The 27,202-nt window shown below is 44.4% G+C and overlaps 1 protein-coding gene across 1 annotated transcript; it reads right to left on the bottom strand.

Moving 5' to 3' along the window:
• Nucleotides 1–26: 26 nt before the first annotated feature.
• trim71 (tripartite motif containing 71, E3 ubiquitin protein ligase) lies at nucleotides 27–26,867 on the bottom strand. The gene is made up of 7 exons (XM_071914921.2): nucleotides 26,127–26,867; nucleotides 10,596–10,763; nucleotides 6,518–6,652; nucleotides 1,853–2,095; nucleotides 1,068–1,565; nucleotides 748–888; nucleotides 27–599 (listed from the first exon to the last, which is right to left on the bottom strand). The coding sequence occupies exons 1-7, from the start codon at nucleotides 26,865–26,867 to the stop codon at nucleotides 27–29; spliced, it is 2,499 nt and encodes an 832-aa protein (XP_071771022.1).
• Between the last annotated feature and the right edge of the window lie 335 nt (nucleotides 26,868–27,202).

The raw sequence follows: 27,202 nt of genomic DNA, 5'->3' as shown, positions 1-27,202 counted from the left end.
GTGAAAATAGAGAGACAGATAACGCTTCAGAACTTGAGGATGCGATTGTTTCCGAAGTCAACGACCACAATGACTCCGTCAGGCGTCACAGCCACACCAGAGGGGCGATCCATCTGTCCAAAGCCACTCCCCTGCGTGCCAAATTTGCATAAGAAGTTTCCATTGGGCTCAAACACTTGGACTCGGTGGTTGCGGGAGTCAGCCACAATGATGCGGTTCTCCTGGTCCACGGCAACGCCCTGGGGCCGCAGGAACTGCCCGTTCCCGGTGCCCTCGGAGCCCAGGAAGCGGGCCGACTGGCAGTCCGGCCGGATGACCAGGAGCCGGTGGTTGTTGAAGTCGGTCACCACCAGGTGGTCTTCGTGGTTGAAGGCCACTCCCCTGGGAGAGTCAAAGTGTTTCCACAAAGCCCCTTCGAAGCCGTACTTGTTAAGGAAGGAGCCGTCGGGGGCAAAGAGCTGCACGCGGTGGTTCCTGGTATCTGAAACCAGGATCTTACCCTCAGAGTTGACGGCCACATCCCAGGGATAGTTGAACTGCCCATTCCTGGTACCCTTCTCCCCAAACTTCAGCAGGAACTGGCCCTCAAAAGTAAACACCTGTCAGACAAAACAAATTGAGGGATTTTCGATGCATGTATCAATGCATTGAAATTCCAACAATTATTTAAATCAATAGAATATAGTGGCTGCAATGCATTGGAGCATTTTTTTTTTGTATCCATTGTGCTCAAATGGATTTTCATACCTGCACACGGTGATTGTCCTTATCAGCCACAATGATTCGTCTCTGACTGTCACATGCGACCCCGGCTGGACGATCGAACTGACCGGGCCGAGAACCCAGAGAGCCAAACTTATGGTGGAAGGCACCGCAGGGCTTGAAGATCTGAAGGACGGTGGAACAAAATGAGGATAAAAAACCTGAGAGATTGCTCACCAGTGATTCATGCTAATAGCCGTCAGCCTGAGAAACAAGAATGTGGCAAGAACAGAGAGAGATTGACCTGACTTTGTCTTTTGATAACCACAGCACTGTGTTAATAGAGCAGTAAGCTAGCACTCTACCTGTATGCGGTTGTTGCTGCGATCGGCCACCACCACGTATCCCTCCTTGTCCACACTGATGCCCCAAGGACGACACAGCTGACCGTCTCCCTCCCCCTCGCACCCGAAGGCTGACACTTGGGAGCCCAGGGCCCCGTAGCTCCGCCCTGATTTCACCATCACCTTGAAGGGGCTGCCCTGGATGTGCTGGTTACACACCAGCACCGACACAAGGTGCTCCCCCTCGCACTTCGGCAGGTAGCTGATGGTGTACGAGCCGTTCTGATGGTCCGTTACCTCCGCCGCAGACAGGTTACCATCAGCACCCGACATGACTATGGCAGCCACCGTGTCCCCGCCGGAAAGCCGCGGCTCTCCGTCATGGTCATATCCAATCACAGTGAAGGAGGCGGGCTTGCCACGAAGCGCACTTTTTAGACCTTCGCCGTGGGCTTTGGTGACAGGGGCGAAGGCTCCGCTGCTGATCAGGCCCATGGACTGGATGGCTATGTACAGAGCCTGTGGGAACCATGATGGAATTAGTCATGATATTATTACAATAACATTACTAAGCATAACAGTCCTAACATCAACATAACAGCTATCTTAACAGGTCAACTCGGAATCTAGATTAGATGAAACTTCAGTAATCCCCATGGGGACACTGGCCTACTACTACTCCTACTACTGCTGCTACTGCTGATACTCACTAAACACATCAGTAGTTTCATGTGGAGACGATCCATACAGAGGTCCAAGTTATAGGTCCTGACCCCTCATTTAAGAACCTTGGTTCCAGTGCCTACCTGGTCTGGAGGGGTGAACATGAAGCGGTCGTCCTCCTGTGGCTGCAGCAGGCCCCTGAGGGTCTTGAGTTCGTGGATCTGGGTGAGCATTCGCTCCCGGGCCAGCAGCACGTCTAGGTGGCGGCCCTCGTCCAGCACCTGGCTGACGGCGGCAATGGTGCTGTCCAGCTTGGTCAGACTCTGGTGCAGCTTCTCCACCTGCAGGTACAAAGACTTGGCCTTCAGCTGACGGATCTTCTCCACCTGAGAGGGAGGGGAGGGTGGGAGGGTTTGAGGGAGGGAACAACGGGAGTAGATGTTTAATATCCCCGATGTGGAATTTGTCATACAAACAGCAGATAAAACACTTGATAAAAGATAAGATAACTTTATTGATCCACACAGGGAAATAAGGTTGTTTCAGCAGCAAAAGTAAAGGCGTCGGTGTGCTTAAGATGAAGTCAAACTTGCCTGAAATAGAAAAAGTCAAACATGTCGCCACATACAAATTATACATACACATGTAAATCAAAGTATACATATAAATTACTGTATACTTTACACTGAGGCTTCATATTGTTTGTTTATTTACACTCCACCATGCCAATGGGGGCGCATGAAGAATAAAAAGGTAACTGTAACCTACCTAAGTATACCATGGCCTTAACATGATTCACCAGGAAAAAAAAAATGAATATGAAAGAAAGAATATGAACACAAAAACAGAATAAGCAATAAAAATAGTAAGAATAATACAAAATAATAAAAGCAATAAAATAGAATGACCTAGTTCTGGCAGGACACCAAGTCATGCTATGCTGTGTCAGCTGACTGCTGCACCTCACTGCACCGACTTGGCAGTCTAAAGGCCTTCTCACTCACATTCACTCTGTACGCTGATGTGCTTTGCTGCTGTTATTTGCAAGAGCCTCCTCCACCCCAGCCTCCACCTGCTTTGATTCTGCTCTGTTTATATGCACCCTGGAGGGTCTTTACCTCTACATTAATCCACGGGGGATTATTTGCGATGCTCCCTGCATCTTATGTATCATGTGCTATGTATTAATATGCTGTTATGCAGTCACTACTGACAACCTTTACTTGTTGTTACAGATGTTACAGCAGTTTTGATTACTTAGTTAAATATGGATTGATAAATAAGTATGTGTATTACATTATAAAAATATATATGCATGTCTTTGCGCAAAACAGGTAAGTAAGGTAGGTAGGTAGGCAGGTGAGTTAAATGTTAATGAGCTAACCAAAAATCACCGCTCATACCACTACTTGTGTTGCTTATAAACTACTTTGTTTAGCTATTTTTAAAGAACTACAGTATATTACTAGGTGGAAAACTTTTACTCAAATATTGAATTATTAAAACATTTGAGGGCCTTTTCTATTATTGTGGTGTGTTACAGTTTTAGAAAATCAGTAAGCCATGGGAGGGCTAAATTTATGTTGAGTTTAGAACATTTTGCATCGTGCAGAACAACACCTCTTCACTGTTGTAAAATCACCGTAAGCCACATCCTCTCTTGGCTTATTGCTTACATAAAGCGATAACAGACAATAAGGCAACAATGTGCAACAGGCTTACAGATAGAATACATTACATCATCAATAATAACCCTCCTACAAATCATCTCCACATCATCTGACCAACAAAATACACTACACAATGAGACGTCAGGGTGGGGGACTGACGGAAAAGAGAGAAAGAGGGAGACAAAGAAAGAAAAAGGGTAATAAAGTGAGCGTCACTGGGACAACTGAATCAACTCCGATCACAAAAAAACCAAGACCTTCACTTAACCACTATACATTTCAGTTAGAGGGAAAAGACAGATACAATTACAGCACAGGCAGAAAGAATAAAGCATTACACCGGGTGGTAGGACCTGAGAAGCAGGGGTTGGGCCGTTACTTGCCGTCACCTAACAAAAAGAATAGAACACAATAGCTCAACTGCGTCTTTGGTTAGAAGGACTTTTGATGGTAGGGAGGGAGTCCTGAATGAAACAAAGGGTCCAAAAGAGAGAGGTCCTTTGTTAATCCTTGGTTTAAGTAGAACTGTAATTTGCATCTGTGGGACTAGAGTTACACTTTATGGTCACCGAGGACAAAGACCCAAGTTAGGCTCATTTGAAATACACGCACGCATGCACGAGCACACACACACACACACACACACACACACACAGAACAGGCACAAACCTAAGAAAGAAAGAAAGAAAGACAGAAAGAGTCTCAGTGTGTGTACAGGGTTAGGTTTGCCTGTGATGACTTTATCAGAGAGCCAAGTCAGGTTGGGGATAAAGTGTGTGTTCTGTAAGTCTTGCATGGGGGCATTAAAGTGGGAACACGGGTAAGTGAAAACCTCCTGTGTGACACTTTGACCTCAGTTCTTACACTGAGCGGACACACACACACACACACACACACACACACACACACACACACACACAGAGAAGCTGTCAGATCTGAGGGAGTAAGACGTAGGGCAGTTTTTACGATGTCACTGAGCCCGCTGCAAGCGGAAGGGTAGAAATAAGGGTTTTCTTTAATGGTAGACTGGCAAGTATTAGGTTAAATTAACGGTTCTGCCCCCCTTGACGTATTAGCCCAAATCAACACACATGCACACACACACTCTAAATCCACATCATAACTAGTATGACTAAAACCACATAGTAAAGTGTGTGTGTGTGTGTGTCATAGCACATTCTCAGGCTTTCTCAACTTGTGGTATATTTCTACCAGCAGTATTTTGTATTGTAACAATTTATGAGACCCAAACTTTTGACGCATGGTTTAGCCAGGGGCTAGTGGCCTCAGGATTGAGGGCCTATCTCACCCCCCAAAAACCCTCTTTCTCTCTGGGTAACCTTAAACCTGGGAGGCCCTAGGTGTCTCATTCATAATATACACACCACCCCATTATATCTTGACTGCATTGTGTGGCTTTCCAGTTACCGCAGTGCCTAGATGTGGTCTAAACCTCGTTCAGCTCAGCCATTTACATTTTTTTTTTTAGTTATGTTCAAATCTCCACTTAAATTCCTCCTGTGCACACGTTTTGCTAGGGTTGGACCGATATACAGTCCCACCAGGATTTCGCGGAGTTTTTTTGTGATTATTGCAGCCAAAAATGCTTGATTTTGCTGCGGCTTTTCTCAAAAATTGCGATACAATTTGTGAGGTTTTATGTGCTCTTTTTGTGGTAAAATTGCAGGAATTGGGAAAAATTGCAAGCAAAGGAAAAAAAAATGTTTTCTCTCTCTCTCTCACTCACACGCGCACACACACACACACACACACACATACAGCCTCCCCCTATTCTCTCCCACTCTCCGTTTAAGCTATTAACTCTTCCAAGAGCTTGAATTTTGCACTCACCTCGATTCTTGCTGCTTTTGTTTTGTTTTGCACGGTCTATGGCAGTAATTTTTGTTGGCAGGTGAGTTTTGTTCATCTTCCACCTGAATGCGCACTGCGATGACGTAAGTTACTACGACACCGAATGCGACAATTGATCCATGGTCCAAATCCTCGCTTGTGATTTGATTTCTGTTGATTTGGCCATTTCATGCGGAAAAGTTGCGGCAATTTTGCAAAACTGCAAGCTCTCGCAAATATTGCGGAGATTTCTTGAATTTGCGTTAATTATTGCGATCGCAAAATCGCAAGTTCCTGGAGGGACTGGATATAGGCTTTCGAAGGCTGATACAGTTACTTTTGGATTGAAGATGATATTTTGTGCCACCATTCAATATCTAAGACCATTTTCAGGCTAAAAAATTCAATGCAGACCACAGGACACTCCATTAAAACCCAGGATACTACTACTACCACTACTATTCATGCATACTTTTGTGGAATCTGATCAAAATGTGGGCTTAGAATCAATTCAGGTTAAGGGCTTCCCACAGACAACCAGTGTTGCATTGATCAATTACACAATAAATATGACCTGCATCATCACTGTCCACATCCATCATTTCAGAACAGATTCAGGTCATGCTTCCTGCTGCTGTGGCCTCGGGGCCGGGTGGTCATGCGATCACATGCATGTCACACACACACACACACACACACACACACACACACACAAACAACACCGCCACGCCTCATAGCCACCATACCTCTGTAACACACATGAATTTGTCTCACGTTACATCCACGAGTGTTATTTGTCAAAATATGACCTCAGACACCCTTTCATGGCACATTTACCATAAAACACCTTCAATGGACAAAATGTGTCGGGGGAACCAGTTGTTACGTTACATCCCTTGTGGAAAAATAATAGCACACATAGGGGAGGGGCTACCGAACTGGTGTGTGGAGAGTGTTAAACACAGAAATACTGCTCTTCTGAACAATAGGTGTTACGCGTATAAACTTCACAAATGTTATAATTTTCACATATCAGGAGACATTTTTATATTAGTTTTATATTGCGCCAAAGTGCCTGTCATTACAGTATCGATATCAGGACAGCTTTATTTGCCGATCCGAGTACTTGGGAGCTGGATCGGAGCTGATGCCGACACTACAGACACGGTGCACTAACCATAAAACAAGATAAGAAAAGAAGCTGGAAGAAAACATTGATGAGAGTGTAAAACCAGCATATTGTGGAAATGGATCACAACTGGAGAAAGCTTCAGGGGAGTAGCTCACCTTCCATAGTAGTTCACACTCCCTCTCCTCCAGCGCTTTCTTGTGTCTGAGGACAATGGCCTTCACCTCGGTCTGTACCACCTTGGCCTTGATCTCCACCTGCTCCGCCATGGCCTGGGCCTTCTCCATGCTCAGCTGGGGAAACAAGAAAAAACGATGATTTGGGCTTATAAATATGGCAACAGCTGGAAACAACCTAGGAAGTCCACTGCAGTACTTAAGGGCCAATTACAGATAGAAAGAGATGTATACATATAGATGTGGATTGATAAGGATACATGAATAGCTCTTAATCTACAGTCCAACACAGAGGGAGGGTGGACAGAGAAACACTGGGATTTCTGAATGTACTAATGCACCATTGCCTGGCCTGTTTCATTACTCAGCTGGTATATAGATGAGGACAGGAAACAGGATGCAGAAGAGCAGGAAACATTAAAACGCAAGGACTCTATATGTCACATCTTCCTGGTAAGTGAACGCACAGACACCTGCTCAGTTATTGTGGCCTATTCCTTTCTCACGTTTGGCCGCTCCTTCAGAGGGGAAATAGGAAACACGGGGGTCAGGAATAGCAAGTTCACTTCACGCCACACAATACGCTGCGACTTCCTACTGGGGCTGAATCCCAAAACTACTCATTCTGTGTCCAAATTGTGTCTCGCAAGTATTATAAGCATGTCAGAGCGCTAAATTTGAAAAAAGTTTAGTAGACGCTTTTACCCTCCCAGTGCAGTATACTTAACTTGCGATGATTGTCCAGATTTGAATACGTAGACATAGGGAGTAACTGAAGAAACTGGAAAATAGAGTAAAGACTACTGAAATTGCTGTGTGACATAAGTGATGGGAAAATTAATAAATGATGAAAACCGTTGCTTGAAAAAAAGTGTGTGAGTTACTTCAGTGCCTTACTAAAGTACCGTACTAAAAGCAACTGTTTCATATAAACCTGAAAAACCTTATAGTAATAGATTTTAGCTTTTACTGCCCATGTTTTTCCTCATTGTATCTTTCCCTTCCCCCATCTGTTTTATCTAGCTTTTCCTCTGGCGTTTTTTGGGAGGTCACGGGGTGAGCCGGACCTCACAGGGACGAAGGGGAGGTGGGATAAGGCTGCCTTTGTGATATCAGCCGCAGGGATCAAAGGTCACCTAAACCCCTACAGGTCATGATCTGCGACCCCTGTCTTAAGACACATACCGCCCACCCCCACCCCACCCTTAGGAGGACAAAACCTGGCAGCAGGGCCCTTTTCTCTTCCGCCTGGCCATTTGAGGCGGGCAGCTAAAGGGTCAGCTAAATCAGGCCCCCAGAAAGGGAACAGCGGGGAGGGAATCCTGGAGGAATAGGGGGAGGACTGTTATCAATACACAGTGAGCGAGGAGGCGGGGTGAAATTTCATAGCCAACACCTTCCCCCAGTCCTTCCTCAGTGTTTTCTTTTTTTTTTGGGATAGGTTCTTCATCTTCCATCTCCAATATTCAATCTCTTAATGCCTTGTTCTCTATCATTCATTAATTCTCTTTCTCCTCTGATGATCTCCCTTTCTCTCACTCTGGCTCATTCTGTCTCTCTCTCTCATTATGTGTCCTCTGTCTCTTGTTTGGTCTCATTCAGTCTCATGATCTCTCCCTCTCTCTCTCGCTCTGTCTCTCAACATTCTCATGAGAGTGGCAGCTTGGAACACAAAGAAGGTCAAACTGACCAATCAAACCGCAGAGAGAGGGAGCTCCGGCCAACCAGCAGGTCACAAGTTCAGGGTCAGAGGTCAGGGAAGATAATGGGTGTGGAGTGGGCGGAAATTTCCTACCCCAGGGGATAGGTGTGTGTGTGTGTGTGTTTACATATTCTCTGGCGTCAGCATTTACTCCCGAGGTGACCTGGACAAAATGGACAAACACACACCAAGCGCCAGCACAACAGCACCGTAACACATTGCCAGATGGTAGGTGGTGTTTCCTATGCCTGCGTGGACCTTGGTGCTTTGGTTAGATAAAATGGAGATTCCCAATGGTTGAGAGCAAATGTGTGTTATGGAACCAGGTTGTGAGTTTCAACTTTGTTAAGAGTCCAGCATATAACCAACCAGATTGTGTTGTTACTGTTACTGTTACTGTTATTCAAGATACAGCCTAAGACAGTTCTAGGAAGTCCTTTGGTTGAGTCAGGTGTGCTAGTGGGGCCGAAGTGAAATGTGGTATTGGAATTTCAAGAACTCTGGGTGACACATGCACCCACCCACTCAGATACAGAGTGTGGCCCAATCACACAAAGGTCATGCGAGAGAGGGATCGGCGAGGCTCAAAGCCTGCAGAGGAGATAGAGGGAGTACATGCTAGTGTCACGTGACCTTAGTGGAGCGGCTAGTGTTTCAGGTTTCGGGTGAGTCTTCCCCAAGGTCACAACATTGCTCCACCTTCCAGGCAAACACTGGTGTGTTACCTACCCCAGTTAGCTGTGGTTTCTACGTTAACCTCAAACAGACAATTCAATTAAGACATTTGTCTGTTTTAAAAGCATTCCCTGGGAATCCCCACAGTTCAGTGACAGCAAATGCAACTCATCTGGCTCTACTGAACGAGGGCAAAATAAGACCTTATAGGCAGAGATCTGGTGGTAAATAACTATGACCTCCACTATGGTCATCACAAGGCAAATATCCATTACTACTACAAACACAAATCAATTACATGCTAAAATATGCAACCATAGTGCTAAATTATTTCTATCCTCAAAACTTACATTAGTTTGATACTAATACTATGAAGTATAGTATGAATTTATGTCATAAAGATTCGTGTTAGCCTAAAAAGGTGGGTAACCCATCCCCTACATCCCTGCTTATCGGGCTCGGGCAATGTTTTGGTTGCTTTGTTGGAGTTTATGAGTAGTTGCAGTGGCAGGGTACAAGTATCGTTAAATGAAATGCTGAAAAAAAAAACCAAAAAAACACTGTGGGTCCAATTTCTGCTGCAGTACATTCTGCACCATGATCACAGCAATACAGATTTATATATAGCATCTTTGCTTGCTCCTGTCAACATTAAAAAGAGAAACACAGCTAACCAGCAAGATGTATAGATATACAGCTATGAGCACGTGTGCCGCACAGGATGGCGTAGATAAACACCATGATATAATAGATTAGATTGTATGCTGTTGTCAGTGAGACCATCCTCTTTCCCCTCTCATCCTTTCTTCTCTCTCCTCCTCTTTCTTCACATGCGTACCTTCTACTATACAACACAGCTGGAGCCAGGGGGGGAGGGGGGGGGGTCTAGGAAGCTGCCACACAATCTACAATTATGTAAATGAGGAGAGGCTCCAGGGTGTGTGAGAGAGAGAGAGTGAGTGAGTCAGTAGGGGGAGGGCCAAGTGTTCTACTCCTTTAAAAGAGGAGGGGACCTTTTCCTTTTTCTGAAATCCTTTAAATACCTCATCTACCCTGCCCCCCCCCATCCTCCTCCTCCCCTTTGACCTTCAGCCCTGCCCCCTCCAGACCTCACCCCATGCGACCCACCCCCTTCTCGGGCCAGCTGGCCACCTCTAACCCCAGGCTTCTCAGCGGCCTAGGCCTGGTCACTCTCAAACACATCCAAGTTGATCATCTCTAATAGCCGCATGCACTGCGCTGATGGAAGATGGATGACACAGCTGCTAGCTTCACCCTCTGGCTGAGTCTTGCTAAGAGATGGAGGAGTTTGGATTTGGTTTGATGTTTTTAGGGAATCCCATTTTGTTCAGACGTATAATCTGAACGGATAATCAAGGATCTTGTGGCAAATTCAGTAAGAAGCTGTCTCTGCTTTGTTAAATCAGTATGATGCATTTTGATCTTACACAGTTTTACCTTGCTCTTTCTTTTATCTGACTTTGACTATTGTATTTTGACTTTGTATGCTATTGTTGATCTGCATGTTTTGTTTGTCTTTCTTGGCCAGGTCTCCCTTGAAAAAGAGATTCTTAAGAGATTCAATGAGACTAACCTTGTTAAATAAAGGTTAAATAACTAAATAAATAATGTAGATCTATGTTTTTTTTCCTGTGTGTGTATCCATCCCAGTGCCTGTCTCACCTGCACGGCCTGCCGTCCCTGCTGTGCATCAGCCAGCAGCTGGATGGTGATGGCTCTGGAGTCCTGGACGGCGTCTTGCAGGTAGACGAAGCTGTGGCCCATGTGACGGCCCACGCTGCACTCCCTGCAGATAGGCACCGAGCATGTTTCACAGAAGAACAGGAACACCTGGGAAAGCAGGGAGATAGAGGGAGACATTGCTTTTGTGCTCAAAATAGCACAAACTGATTCAACACCTATTGCCCTGGCTGGACGTGTAAAAACAGGGGTGCGGAGGCCCAAAAATTGCACACTCACAAATGGATGAAACGCTAATAGACCGGCACAGCATTACAGCTGATGTCGGCATCCACAGCAACCAAATAACCTAATATACAAAGGAAATGAAATGTCATGCTTTAAAACTTTATCTTTGGAATAGAAACACACAACCATATCAGTACTTGATTATATAACATTACAGGTACAATGCCAAAAGCGCTTGAGTAAGCAAAACACGAAAAAGAACTGAGCAATTGACTGATAAACAGCAGCGAAGTCTAAGGTATTTAAAAAACGTGACATTCTTCCTTTTCAATCATCATGAATTTACTGCATGGAATTCTTGGAATGCGCTTTTACGCTCTCCTCACATTTCCTCTGATACCTTGCAGTATTACATTGTATAAAACAATAGGAAATAAGATGGAAATAGCTGACATTTGCTTAAATATGGATTCATATATAATGAGCTCAGTCCATTTAATCCTTCTTGGAAGTGGTTATACTCGGGCCTGACAGTCGGTCAGATTATCCTTTAGTGTGAAGAGCTGAAGACTGACAACTCTGGCCATTTGGCCCGATGCAATTTTTTCAAAACATGTTTGATTTTGTCATGCTGAGTCTGGCTGGGCTTTTAGTCTGAAGCACTCAAAGACTCACCAAGACAATGGGAGTTTAGCTACAGGGGGAAGAAAAGGAGAATGGACCAGAAAAGAAGGCACGTTTAACAACTCACGTAGATAGTTTATATCAGCAAGACTCCCAACTCCATTTGCTCCACTCTTGATAAATTGCTATACAATTTCATTTTGAGAAATAAATCTCATATAAAATAGTAGAAAATGGCAGCGTGCCTAGATCAGTCCACATAAGTAAGCAGTGTTGTTGCTTGGGGGGCTAATTATAGTTTTATCCCATATCTACTGCTGCGGTCCAAGTTATGTTTCATGTTGAAGTTGCAGTGCTAAAAATGTTTAATCATAATAATATATTATATTACTATTACTAATACATTACTTCTAAAACACTCACACTAAACTGTTTTAGATGATAGACCAGAGACCAAATTACAATGCAAATTTTAATTTCACATTTTCTCTAGCAGGTTATTTCCTTGCTGTGGTGGTACACCACTGCTAAATGCGAGTATGCAATTACAAATTAAGCAATATAAGTCTCATACAAAATCCCCCAATAACATTATTCTTGTAATGATGTCATTTCAAAATACATCTGTAATGTAAATGTAAATGTAGCTCCTGTACCATGGAGCAAGAAACACCGATTACATATATTTACAGTGAACTCCTCTGGAGGAATGGGTAAACATTTTTGAATGACATTTTTTATGATGTGTGATCCCTCGTCTTCATCCATGATGCCCATCTTTGTCCCATCGCCTAGCATGAACAGCTTTCTGACCGGAGGGCAAGCGTTTAGTCTGAACTGCCCTAGTCGGGCAAGAATTTAACATTCTTGTAGTCTGACCCAGGCTTTACGCTATTTAACAGGCAGCGTGATCTAAATCCAAGTAATGACCTAGTGGGCCGCAGCATATAAACTCTGACCTATTTGCAAACATATTTGCCTTGATTTGAATGTTAATATGGATGAGGAAAATTCTTAAGGTGAAAACAAAACAGTGATCGCGTCGTACAAAATAATTGCAGTTGGCTCCTATAATTGCGGCAGCCCTATTTCTAGGTAAATGGATGCATGTTGGCCCATCTTATGTGTCTGAATGAAAGTATGCCCAACCTATGATTTCACTAGGTCAACCCAGCTGCATGAAAGCTAATGTGTTTGACTGTATTGAGTCCCCATCATCTGACAGTGAAATGAGACTGGCCAGATCAATACATGCATCACAAAGTTTAGTGTCTCTCACTCACTCACACACACACACGTACACACACACACACACACAAAGCTAATGAATGAGAAAGACCATGAATGACAAACAGGCCATCCATATGCATGCATGGCCAGGGAGGGACACATAAGCCTCAACACCCCAGAGAGCTTCTCTCCCAACCATAATGCCTGAGGAAGCACAGAGGGATTAAAAGCCACCTAACAGATCAATACTGATTTTGGACTTTCTTTTCACATCTGGAGAGTAGGGTCGTAAAGGGATTTCATATTCCCATTAGCCTACACATTTTTGAAACCATCATAGTATCATGCTTGTTGAGAATTCCCCTTTAAAGTTTTCCTTTATCTGAAATACCCATTTATTGCCACGTTTTTCATATGAACATTTAACATTTTTTATTTTAATAGATATTTTTGGTATTTCCATGGCTGAAAAAAGAAGCACTGATCATGGTTGAGGAAAAACATCCCTCTGTCCCTTGAGGAAAGAAGGGGGAAATGTCACCGTTAACCTTTTTGCTCAAACCTAAGCCTTGCTTTAAACCCCATGTCTGAATGCTGATTGGTTGTAATGGGAGGCTAATTAAATATGCGCTGACCATCATATCCCAGAGAGACACCAGATCAATGGCCTCCAATAGCAGGAGACCTGAGCGGAGGGGGAGGGGCCTGCAATCAATCCATCAATAATGGCTGTTCCCCAGGGGAGTACAATAATCTAATGAGACACACACACACACACACACACACACACACACACACACACACCCCTCTATCTGACTTCCTCCTCTTTTCTCCCCTCTCCTCCTTAAGCTCCTCTTGGATCTCTTTCTTCTCATCCTTTCTTGCCGCCTCTCCTTCTATTGAACCCTGTCTTCCACTTCTGTCTCTGCACCACTCTGTCACTCAATGCCCTCCTCTTCCCTGCCCTCTCATCCCATCCCCCTCTTCGACATCTCCCAAATTCCAAGGGGAAGGGACAAACAAAAGGAAGGAATGCAGCTGGGCTGGACTGGAGGAGGAGGTGGAGGGAGGTGGAGATAGACAGATGATGGACAGAGGGCTGAAGCAAGGGGAGGTTAAGAAGGGGGAGTGAAGGATTGATGGTGCAAAGATGGGATAGATTCTGGTTGGAGGTCTAACGACAGCATCTGTAGCAGCAGGATCACCACCAATCCAGCTCCCAAATACTCAGAACTGAAGCTGTACCTTCGATACCTTACGCTTTGGTGAAATGTAAAACTTTTATGGCGGGAGGAAAAATGTCTCCCGACGCGCCAAAGTGCTGCTATTTGTGAAGTTCATAGGCACAGCGCCTATTGTTTGGAAGTAAAGCCTTTGTTGACTATTCAGGCTAAATGCCGATCCGTTTTATTAGGCCTAACCCACCGCACCGCACCCTGAATGAGCTGTTTGAGAGTCCGTCAATAAGCTGTGCTTGACCAGCGTAAACAAAAAGAGGGGAGCTACAGTATATGTTCTAGCCTATTTTACTTAGTCTATGGTCTTTATTATCATTTTTTTTACTGAAGACTGTTACACAATGTTCACTCCATAATTTGATCAAATGAATAAATGCAATCGCTGCACTTGTGTTTGTGTTATTGTTTTTATAATTCAATACTAGGCTTAATAACTCTGGTACACCTCTAATTCTGGTGACAAACCATAAAATACAGCAAAAAAGATAATGAGCACAAGCAGCTACCCATCTCGACCACGTCTGTCCAATTTCATCATCTGGCTGTACAGGGATCGATAAAGTATCATTACTGTTCTGATTATCTCTTATGTTTTCAGTCACTGTTGGTGAATGTGAAGTGGAGACGACATGGTGAGATGAAAAACAACAGATGACCTGAGGCCTTGTTTTTGAAAACACTGGAGTAGCATTTCACTGACACTAGATCCTATGACGGATACCAGCAATGGGCTTACGATAGACTTACTACTATGTGCTGCTTATGTGTCATCAACAGCTCCAGAGTCCTTGAGGTGTCACACACATATATACGGTTGTGGATTACATAACACACTGGCCTCTTGGAACGCTGGTCAATATTATTGACTCACACAGGATACTGGTTCTTCCCAGAGGTCTTCAAGGAAGAATCTCTCTCTCTCTTTGCCTCCCTCTCTCTGTCAAACCCATCATTTAGGAGCCTCCGATAACATGCCACAAATTTTAATTCAACTTCCTAGAAGCAACAACACATTGCGCACACACAGGGCAAATTCTTCTCAATCCAAGAATACAGCTGCTCCATTGCACACACACTCACACACGCCCTCCTAGAATAGACCAGGCATTTCATGAGCATGCCATACGTTGAGCACGCTAGATACACACACACACACACACACACACACACACACACACACACACAAGACTTCCAGTAAGCACATGACACAGAAATGTGAAAAACAACTTAAAAAGACATGAAATAGGTGTGGTGTCACGCTAACAGGAGTTGTAAATTCCACAGAAGACATGCTGGAGGGGAAGCCTTCAGGGTGAGGTGATTCACCTACAGAATTAATTTACATTACACACACACACACACACACGTGCATGCAAAACATACATTCAAGACACTGAAGCAAAACAAACATGCACGCACACACACACACACACACACTCACATGCATGCAAAACATACAAGACATTGAAACAAGATATACACACACACACCGGAAACCTGATTAGCATGTGTGCTGGGTTTTCTAGCTGTTGGGGAGGGGGCTGGATCCAACATGTCACCAAAAGCCATAAAGCCCTGTGCAGCAGTGCTGGGCTACGCTGGGGGAAGTGAGTTATTGTATTTCATTAGTGCACCGGATGTTACTCGTCCTCCCCCCTCCCCATTATGCTCTGCCCCCACTACTTTACACTTAGACACACACACACACAAACACACACACACACACACACACCTATGTTGGCTACTGGTTCACACAAAGGGATTCTGCTGGAGGACTTGAGGAACGATACGGGCATGACTATTTGAGTACCATCTCATTTCCATTAGTTCCCATTCAAATTTGGGCCAGAGCTGATTTTGCAGTAATTTATCTTTGTTTAATATAGTCTCTTACGAAAAAGAACTATGATAACCCTATAATAATTGTAGATGGATATTATACAAATATCACAACAAAACTATAGGTCCCTAATGTACTATTATAGTGATACCATAGGAGATAAAAAAAGTACCATAAAGCACAATAAGGTGATGGGTCATCATAAACTCATTACTGAGTACCACAGATACAAAATAAGTCCCTATAGGAATATTGCAGGAACATTACAGTGACACCATAGGAGATAAAAAATACAATAAAGTACAATAATGTCACTATAGACTCACTATTAAAGTAAAATAAGTCCCGATAGGAATATTATAGTGATTTTCCGATCGTGTCAAACATAATAAACCCATATTACCATACTAATCTCCTTGCTGTATCTAAAATGACTATATAGGCCAAACCCCCATTTCAGCTTTACATCTTCAAAGACCAAAATAATGAAATTCTGTGGTAAACAACATTACAGCAAATGCATGATGGCTATGGGGTGACTGGCCTTGTGCTTGCGCAGCTTACTCGGTAGGCACAGCTAGCAGGCTGCAGTGGGATCAGCACCCCCTCCCTCCTGCGCTCCATAGGTACTGGGAACTGGGGGAGAGGGCACGAGCCTGACTAGCCAGTAATATCACTCGCTGTAGCACTCGCTGCCTGCATGCACACCAAGTGGGGGGAAGGGACAAGGGCCAAGTAACATCACACTGTGGTGCTAGAAAAACCCAGGCTGCTCTGGGAACTGTGAAAGCACGTTCTCTGAAGGAACTACACCCCTCTGCACCGACAGTGTTTCTGTGAAAAGGAAAAGTTCTGAGATCAGCAGTGGCTCTGTCCAAATGCCACTTTCCAGCAGTTTCCTTGTTAAGCTGCATAGCGAGTTGGACATCATTTTCTCAGAAGGGTAACATACCCATCAAACATTGCCTACTTGTCCCTGATTGTGAACACACCGAGCTATGCTACCGCTTGTGAATTCTATATATTCTTCAATCAAGGCTGCTTTTCACTTCAAGAGAATACCTTGAATAAATTTGCAGTGACATATTGGAGAAAAAAATTATTTCATATTTACTTCAGAATAGCGATATGTTTGAAAATATACAAAACTGGCCAAAACATTTATTTGTACTTGTAGATTAATTCAAAATATATTTGAGCATTTTAAACATATACAGGATTTATCTGCATAATTCATTTGTTAATGAGGGAAATGTGTTTCCAGTGTCCAAAATATATTTTTAATGACATCATCTACATGTACAAATGCGTTTTACAGCCAAATTTTTCATAATTTTAAAAACATATGTATTTTTGGCAGTATGGGAATTCATGTGTGGGAGACTATTTTTCATAATCCATTCTAGAGCATGTCAGTGCCTCAGGCACAAGTGTGTGTGCTCTTTCTTTTTCTGCCTGTCAACAGACAGAAACAAGAAAGGTCAGAAATGTATACACAGACAAACACACACTATAGGGCTGTTCTTGGAGGCTGATGTCAGTGCGCTCGGCACCTGAGCCAAACACGGTGAAGAATGGTAGTTCCTGTTTTAGCATTAGAGACTTCCTGCTTAACTGAATGAAGTAACACTGAACTGACAATACTTATACACTCCTTAGTGTGTTATTATAATATAACTGGATAAAAGGACAAGATAATACGAAGTATAAAATAGTATAAAATCTATAGTGTTTTAAGCAGAGTTACTGCAATGGAAAATGTTTAAACGCATACTGACGCTGACAGGGAAATTTCAACAATAAAAGAAAGTTTTGAGTGTAAAAAAAATCCAACATTCTTGAACTTCTTCTGAATACCTGCTATCTCACCTAACATCAGAGAACAAAGAGGTGTGTAATTATCTGCATCACTATGACAATTGTACACAGTAGTGTTCAGTGACAAAATGTCCACTGTGTCATAATAAATCAAAATTGTGAGCTGATTTTTAGTTTTCACTGGGGCTGTACAATTAATAAAAAAAAAATATTGAAAAGACAATAATGACTAGAACAATTTACGATGCTGCATTTTTTCTTAGAGGGAACAATGTTTTAGATAGCTTCCTGGAAAAAGGCAGAATCCCTGGTCTTTAAAAAAGCTGCACACTGACAAACACTTGTCCTTTTATCCAAACTAAGCTATTCCTAATTACCCTCATTAGCACAAATTTTAAAACATAATTTAAGCTCTGAACTGAAATTAGGTCAAAGAAGCCACATGTATCACAATTCACATTGCAATTGCAGTTTTCAGGATCATTTCTGGTCAATATCATGATGCTCCAGGCTTCACATCACATCACACTTTAAAAATTGATTAATGGATTAGTCTTGTCAGACAAGAACTCCAGGCATTTTGTTAGTCTCTGCTGTAAGAGAAAGGGCCGTGCCATAGTGTCATAGCATGAGCAGTGGACTGACAGCCACACACCCACACACACCATTCCAACAAATCAGGCAGAAGCAGGTGTCAAGAGGGTTAGGTAACAACAGTCACACACACAAACACGCCTTCTTCACGTCATGAGGAAAATGTTAGCCCTGCAATCTACTGGAAATAATCCCAACAGTAACCTACAGCCTTGCACCATGGTGACCATATTGTAGACTTGATAGAAAAGGCTACACCAACTGCAGGGGGGGGGGGGCAAGCACTGATGGGGCAGATCGAACCAACAAACTTCCCTCTCTGCTTTATCTGGCTGCCAATAAACACACTTCAACTCTGCACATGTATGATAGTTGGGGCAGGGGATTGGGAGCGAAGGAAAGAGAGCAAGACTGGGGGGAGGGGGGCGACTGGGTGTTATTCCAGCTATAAAAGGCCAAAGAGACAGCGCCGGGCTAAAGCCAGTCTGGAATGTCCAGGGTGGATAATCTGCGCAATACCCAATCCCAACATTCCTACCAATCCCAGCAATACCATCTGCCAGACAAAGCTCCTTTCATGGATGTCACAAACACCTACTCTCCTCTTTTTCAAACTCCCTCCATGTCCTGTTTCACTTCTCGTCTGGCCCTCGCGCATATTTTTTTCTCTTCCAGAAAGTCCTTCTCTGTTCCCTCTATCGCTCTCTTTCTACTCTCCCATCCCTCTTTTCCTTCTTCCTCCTCCGCCGCCCTGCCCCTCTCCCATGGCAACCCCTGTTGGCTAGTTGCCACGGATGTACACACACACATGGACACGCCTGCCGATGTTTTGAAACTCTGCCAGATACTACATGGAGGGGGGGCGGTGGCCGAAAGCCAGCGATCTGATTGGATGACCCTGCAGCGGAGAAGGAAAACAAACCACAGTCAGCTGGCCTCCTTACCCAGTGAGCATGTGACGGAGTGTCGTGTGCTCAAATGCTCAGCCTGAGAAAAAAGGGAAAAAAGAAGTGAAAGGGAGGGAGAAATCGGAGCAAAGCGATGTGCGGGGAGAGAAAGGGGAGGGAATAAAAAGTCAAGGAAAAGAGAAAAAGGGAGTTTGAGCAACAATGAGAGGGTGAAGAGCAGAAAGAGAGGGAGAAACACGAGAGGGAGAGAAGGAGTAAGAGCTTTAGAAGGCAAATGACAGAGGAAATGGAGAAGGCGTGTGAACGAAATGTGAGGCAGCTGAGACGTATTCTGTTTTGCACATATGACAAATGTGTGGACCTGTGTATGGTCACGGACCAGCTATCCTTAGTTACTGTGACACCAGGAAGGCTGATAAACAACCCACATGCTTAGTGACCCTCATTCCATAATCACACCGAGCACAGGTAACACACATTGCTCTTTTCAGCCTCCACCACAATGTATTCTCACATAGAGCCCTCCGTGTTCTCTTGAATGGTCATGTATCCCGTTTTTTAAGCCTTATGTTTTCAATTCAATAGTGCATTAAAAGGACATTTAAAAAAAAAAAACACTCTACACTGCTCCCTCCCAAAGCCTTCACATATTCACAGATTGTTTGCTACACACATACACACACAAATGGCTGGCATACCAGTGTGGCAGCCTAAAGAGCATGACCTTTGTGAGGAAATGGCCTGCTTACACAAGCAAGCCGAGACTTCCACATGAGTAAATGCCTCATACATGTAGTATCGTCCAAGATGCAAAGACACTTGAGTTACCTGGAGGCCCACAAGCCCTCGATCAAGCAGAACACTGAACAGACCAAAAAGATTGGACATCACACACTTGCACACACTGGACAACAACTTGCTAATGCAGATTTTTTTGTCTTGCCATTGTGGAGCCGCATACACCGGGTTGGATTTGGGGATGGAACACTTGACAACCAGGTACAGGTGAAAACACGAGCATTTTTGTTTCTAGACTTCCTCACACCCCTTTCTCATTGGCCATTGACGTTCTACATTCAGATTTGAAGTCTTTGACCCGCTCACACTTCAGGAGTAAAAAAAAGAACAATTATGACTGTAGCAACTGGTCTGAAGCTCGAGTCCATAACCCTCACACACTACAAGATCATCTGTGCCGAACATCCATTGCAACTAGTACTGACTCGGTTTAATCCTGAAAAATCAATCATGATGGTCAAATCGTGGCTGCTAGTCGTGTAGTGTGTCCCCCGCGTAACGTCGAGGGCAGAAATGTCAAACGTCTCAACAGCACAATGCAGCTGACTGCGGTCAAATAATGGCCAATTAAAAACCTATCCTTGCCCAACAGCTTCTAGGTAGGAAGTGGTGGATTACAGTTTCTGAATGGGCGATAAGTCCTGTTGTCGAACAAAATGTGACAAATGCCTTCCTCTCTATCCATTAAACTTATACAGGCCAAAGTCCTCAGATGGACATCAAAGCTGGGACACACACACACACACTTCCCCTTCCTCTACATGAGACACATTCACAACACACAGGAAACATAGGGACTGCTCTCTAATTACTGGGCACATGTTGCGCATTATCCCTGGAAGTCCAACTTCACATAATCTAACTCTGCTGGCTGCTTGGAAACACACATGCATACACACACACACCCCTCTTCAGAGGATAACTACCCACAGATGGGAGATGCTCTCGGAAAGGAAAATGCTGCCGCCACACACTCGCGCAGATACTTCCACGAGTGATGAAATGTAATCGCTCGGCCCTCAACGGCAACAGCTGCTAAATCACGTTGAGGAGACTTTCTCCATCCATAATGTCCATTGTCTCTGACACAGAGCAGACAGAGAGCGCTGATGAGAAAGGCAGGAGCCAGTAGAGGAAATACCCAGTTTGTGTGTGTGTGTGTGTGTATGTGTGTGCGCGCGTGTGTGAGACAGAGCAAGAGGGGGAAACAGAGAACCCAGGAGGTATAAACTCAAGTTACAGGAATTCCTCTGGCCTTGTATCAGCCGCAGCTTTGGGTTAGGTTTCCTTACAAACATTCTGTGCTTGTGAGCTCCAGAGAGGGAGAAAATTGGTAATCATAAACCCAAGCACATGTATGTGTGAGAGTGTACCTCTACAAATTTTGAATCCCGTTATGAGCGTCAGAAGAGAATCAGTGCAGGCTAAAAGTGGAACTTAGATGCACTTGTTTCCTGTGGAGTGATAGATTATGGAGTGGTAAAATAAAAAAGTTGAAATTGTGGAAATATGTGACAAACTGGGCTAAAACACCTAGAACCTGAACACCTTATTCTCTTCCTTCCTCTTCCCTGTAGGGATGGAAGAGCAAGGCAGGCTGTCAAACTGATTAGTTCAACTGTGCCCATCAACTCATCCTCATAGTGTGCCGTGCTTTAGGCGCACGATGCACAGCAACCACTTTCTGTCCCCTCTAAGCCTGCTCCAGTAACCCCCCTACTCCTACTATATAAAGACGGTCGTGTGTGTGTGCCTGAGCAGCCAGCCATGCACGTGCACAGCCAGGCGCGTTGTCATGGTGACAACAGTTTAATCTGAGGCGCCGAGTCACATTTTGCAGGATTATCATATCATTAGCGAGACCCTTGTCCGTCTCTTAGATGGAGCTGTGTATGGATTTGTTTGTAGGAGGGGTGACATCACAGTGAGTGGAGGGCACTCCTTTGATGTAATCCAATTTTCCATTTCCACTTCACACACACAGCATGAGACCCGCTGTGACTGCCAGAGACAACTGACATTTACGCTGTGCACGTAGGCCCGACATATTCACTCATGTTTGTACACACATACCCTTATCAGTATGTAGCCTACTCCCTTTTCAGCCCACAAAGCCTTATCTTCCAACTGAAACCCTTAGTTTCACCAGCAATCTGGCCACAGTGGACAAAAAAATTCTAAAAATTATATGTTTCCGGTTCCATCATTTGCAAATCAATCTGAGAGTTACGCAAGAATATGAATTCTTACCTTCTATTCCCAAATGGACCTCAACTGGAATGTGCACCTTAATGGTAAATTAGCTGCGAATTATTGGATTATGCGTACAGAATTGGGAGAAAACTCAAGCCAAGGTAAATAAGTGCGATATTCATTCCAGCTGCCTCCATAAAGGAAAAACACAACCTCCTTCTCTGTTACAGTTGATGAAACTGCACCCGAAACAGGGGATTTTACATGTCCCCCTGTGCAAAAGTATCACTAGCCCTCTTTTTCCAATACCTATGTGCCTCTCTTTACATGCATCTCTTGGTTCAAGGGAGGGTTAACACTCCCTAACAGAGAGATATAAATGAATGTATGTATATATGTACTGTGAGTTTGCATGCATGTATGCATATGTGTATGTGTGTTCACTCCCTGGCTCCAGTAGGAATGCTTGTGAGAGGAAAGGGATCCAGCAGCCAGGGCAGCTTTCCCCTGTGACCTCCACACCGTCTACATTTCTCCTTGCAGCACCCCTTCCCCCATCATGACCATCACCGCACACCCACCCACCCACCCACATTTATGGGAGACTATGTGTTTGCGGTCCAACCAGAGCCTCACTACAGGAGGAGGAAGTGAATAGCCTTTTAATTAGAAAACTGTTGACTAAATATCTTTTGTTTCTCACATGTGCGTGTGTCCCTTTTGCACACAACAGACAGAACAGTCCATTTCCACAAGACACACAAACGTCTTTCTGCTGCGTACCTACTACATAGATGTTTGAGTGTTAGCCATCATCACCACCAGTCTCCTGTCCTGACCCACTGCAGCGGCATCGAGGAGGAATTCCTCGGAAGAGTTACGTAACAGTACCGAGGGGAGAGACCCCAGCTCCTGGAAAATTCAGCTCTTTAACTCGCACAACGCAGTCCCCAGTATTGGGAGGGAGCGCGGGTGGGGGCACATCATTTTTTACAACTGTGGTAGTTGACGTTGTCTTTCTTTAGCATCCAAGAACATCTGTTTAGTCTGTCATAGCCTACCATCTGGTACATGTCACCAAGTTATAGAGGGAAAACTCAGTAGCTGTGTTTCCATCCAGGTATTTTTATGTATCATGTATATCATGTATCGAATTAGAAATGATGAATGAAATGGCAAATATCTATAAAATGTCTATACTTTTGCAAAAATGTTCCCCCCCCCCACTTGCTTGAGGCAGAAACGTTTTTTGCCCATAAAGACATTAATAGATAGATGTAAATGCATAATAAATAATTATGCTGTAATGTTTGTCTGTAAAATATCTGTCCTCCTTTCCTAAATGCTGTTACTCCTACTTATAAAAAGGCACCTGCCCTGGATGAATGACCATTAGCCTAGTTGGGGCATTGGAATATTGCCATGTAGATTTATTTATTTTCGTCTTCAGATAACGTGAAATATGACCAACATTAGCTGACACCAAAGAACAATAACAACTTGTCCAAAACTAATCGATTCTTGAAAGACTCTTTCCATTTTGTCACGGATGTGTTTTTTCTGAAGCAGCTCTATTCTACACTCAGTAACTATTGATTTGCTTCAAACCAGCTGATGGATATTTTACTCTTTGAGACATTTCACACAAAATTTGTTTGATGGTGGGATGGAAACTCAGCTAGTGATGCCAGAGTCAGCAAGTGAAACAACAACAGCTACAGGCCTGAAACCAGATGCAGACAAAATGTCACATTGTTATAGAAGAAAAGAAAACCTCCATTATTCTACGCTTAAGTCACACTGCAGCACTGAAAAAGAAACACCGCTTTGATGATATCCCTTACTGTGTGCGATAAACTACTTCTCACAGAAAAAAGCCTCTGTTGTCCTCTGCAGTAACCAGTTCCCACAACTCGCAAAACTTGATGACAAGAATATCTGGCAGGGGCTTTGCAGGCAACAGCCTTTATTAGTTACAAGGTCTTTTTTTTTTTACCCCTCACGCAATTGTATAAGACAATGTGGACTTTTGTGGCTAAAACAAAAACACCATCAACACCCAGGGTGCGCACAAACTTGAGGAAATGCCAAGTTGCCGTCTAAGCCATCAGGTTCTGGGAAAGCCTCCAAGAAAAACTAAGATGTGGGATTTTGTGTATCTAGTAAATTTGAGTGGGATGGCCTAATTGGGGCTAAATACGACCACAGTCTTTCAGTGTGTGTCAACCCTCAACAGACTTCAGAGAGTGGAGGATGAAAAGCACTGCAGTGAATGCTCCGACCTCCAGAGTGTCAACAGGAGGCGACAGACAGATGTCGTGGTAAATAAAAATACAAAGGTGGATAAATTATGAATTATATATTTAAAAAAATGCTATTGTACATTCTAGAAAACGTGTGATTTTCATAAATTCCTCGAAACTGTCCCCAGGAAATTAAACATACATCTCATTATCATATGTCTCAAACATACTTATACTTATACTCATACTCATACATATAATGAATTCTGTGCATTTATGTAAGACTCACTTAGCTTGAAAAAGTGTGTGAATGCTTTCCACAAACAAAAAAGTGGGTAAACTGAGTTGGAGTGGGTTTTCCCTCGACGGCATCCTTGGACATGCCATTACTAAACATGAAACGCCTAGATAGGAGCAGACAGGCCAAAACTGGTCTATCCATCAGAGTGACCGGGTATATAAGGAACCACAGACCAGTTTAACCACGCATACGACTGGCTGTGGGAGGACAATGACTCAGTGCTCACAGGTAGAGAAAGCCTAGCCTTCTCCTGTGTCATTCCCTCCCCCAGGGCAGGAGTGAGGCATTACTGGGAAATGGAGCCCTTACTGGAAAAGTGAACCCACCTATTTACTGGCAATGGGCAGGGGGAGGAGGGGAGGGAAGCCCACCCCCCACAAAAAAAACTGAAATTGAAATCTTTTGTGAGCGAGGGCTAAATGAATGTTTTGAAAACCGCAGACAGAATTACTCATTTACTGACCCGGCTGAATTTCTGTTTACGATGATATTGGTGATCGCTCTGTGTGGAAACCCTGGACATTTACTGCCATGAGTTAGCAAAGCTGTAGGACTGAGCCACGCCTACAGACGCCAGCCATTTCCCAGGCCCTTTTGATGGACTACTTTGACTAAATTATTATTTTCTCATTTTAGTTTTAACAGTGGAGTGCTGTATTCTCAAGCGGCACAGGGAACTTCCTGGAGTTTCTGAATAGAAACCAGGAGTGGTACAAAAACGACATTCCAAGACCCCCTACTAATGCCATTTGTTATTTTTCCTGACCATATGACTAAACCAAGAAAAAAAAACGTTGGTTTCCTGTTTTAAAGGCCTTTGTAGTTACTCTGCCCAGATCACATGGACAAAAAAAAAAAGAACTTTGGGCCCGAGCTCCAACTTGTCTCTCCCATTATCAGAGAAATACTAGACCTCCATAATATCTCCATGGATAGGACTTCTAACAGTCATAGAAACATGTGTGCAGTTACTAGAGGGGCCTCTCTCTGCCCTGGATGGATGGTGTGGTACAGATTAACCAGACTCTGCGTGTGTCTATGCATATGTGTGTGTGCGTGCATGTGGGGGTGTGTGTAAATCCAGCTCAGCACACGTGCCTGGTCGTCTCCAGGGAACTAGGTGAAGAGCCACTCAGCTCCCTTTGAACTTAAGGCCATATGGCCCCCAGTATGGTTCTATACTACACACATAATGCTATTACACTATAGGACTGTGTGTGTATGTATATGTGAGCGCACATTGCACAACACAAATAATGCTATTACACCACCAACGCTACAGGACCAGTAGGGCAAGTTTAGATGCCGCCGCTAAATGAGTTGGCACAATGGGAAAGACTGCAGCCTGCAAACCAGTTAAAGTGTTTGTTTGTGGCATGCCAACAATGGACATTTCCCAATCATTTCCACAATTTGTTCATCATACTACGACACGTATGCAGCCCTTCTGTGTTCATATGCATATGCTTTTTTCTGCTTTCTTTTATGCCGAACTCACCTCACTATCGTGGTGCTGGCAGAAGCTCATGCGATCCTGGAAGAGGGAGAGCAGGGCAAAGTTGTTCTGCAGGGACTGGGCCAGGGACACCGACACCCCTGGCTGGCCCGGGTTGCTGTTGGCGTTGGCCCGTCCTCCCAGGTGGAGGCTCTCCCCCAGGCGCTCGATGAAGTGGTCCTTGGTTAGCCGCACCCTCTGGTGGGCCCGCACGCAGTTGTCACACAGGTACTCCTGGCAGTCAAGGCAGTGGGAGCTGGCCGGGTTCTCCTCGTCACAGGAGCTGCACTGGGGCTCTCCCAGGTGGTGCGGGCGCAGCAGGCCTCCATGGGGGTGGTGGAAGCCGGAGGAGCCCCCGCCACCCACGCCTCCCCGGTGGTGGTGGCCGTTCTTGTTCTGGATCTGCTCCTCGGAGCTCACCACCACGTCCAGTAGATTGCTGAAGAGGAAGTTGGAGGAGGGCAAGGAGTCCACCCCGGCCTCAGTGATGGACACCTTCTGGTCGCAGGTGGGGCACCGCAGCTTCAGCGGGTCCCCGGGGCTGCGCTGGCCCTCTAGGCACTGCCTGCAGAAGGCATGGAGGCAGGGGAGGACGTGGAGCCTCCTGGAGGTCTGGCTGGAGGAGGATGAGGTATGGGAGGAAGAGGAAGAGGTAGAAGAGTTGGAGGAAATGGGAGCGGAGGAGCCGCACAGCTCTTTGCAGAGCGGGCACGTCTGCAGGTCCGAGTCTGGAAAGGAAGCCATCTGCAGCGCTACAAACACAGGCTCAGTTTACAACATGCGCTGCAATGAGGTTGAGGTATTCATTTGGGGACACATCGGTTTGTTGTGTTCTGTAGAAAATTATCTGGTGTTTGAGGTAGATACATGAGGCATTAAAGTCAGTTCAACAGTGAAAACGGCGCTCATCGGCTTCACGGTTCTTTTTTCTGTAAATATAACACTGACCTGATGCAAAATAAGGAGGTAGCCAGTTCTTCAAAACAATAACTTGAAGATTATTTCAGAGGTAAAAAAAAAACAACAACTATACTTAGTCTGCAAAGATCATATCAATTCAGTTGTGTAAGGCGTATAAG

Source organism: Centroberyx gerrardi, chromosome 19, assembly GCF_048128805.1.
Source record: "Centroberyx gerrardi isolate f3 chromosome 19, fCenGer3.hap1.cur.20231027, whole genome shotgun sequence".
NCBI classification, from domain to species: domain Eukaryota; kingdom Metazoa; phylum Chordata; class Actinopteri; order Beryciformes; family Berycidae; genus Centroberyx; species Centroberyx gerrardi.
The sequence above is the reverse complement of the archived record's forward strand: the minus strand, read 5'-3'. Positions and strand labels throughout refer to the sequence as shown.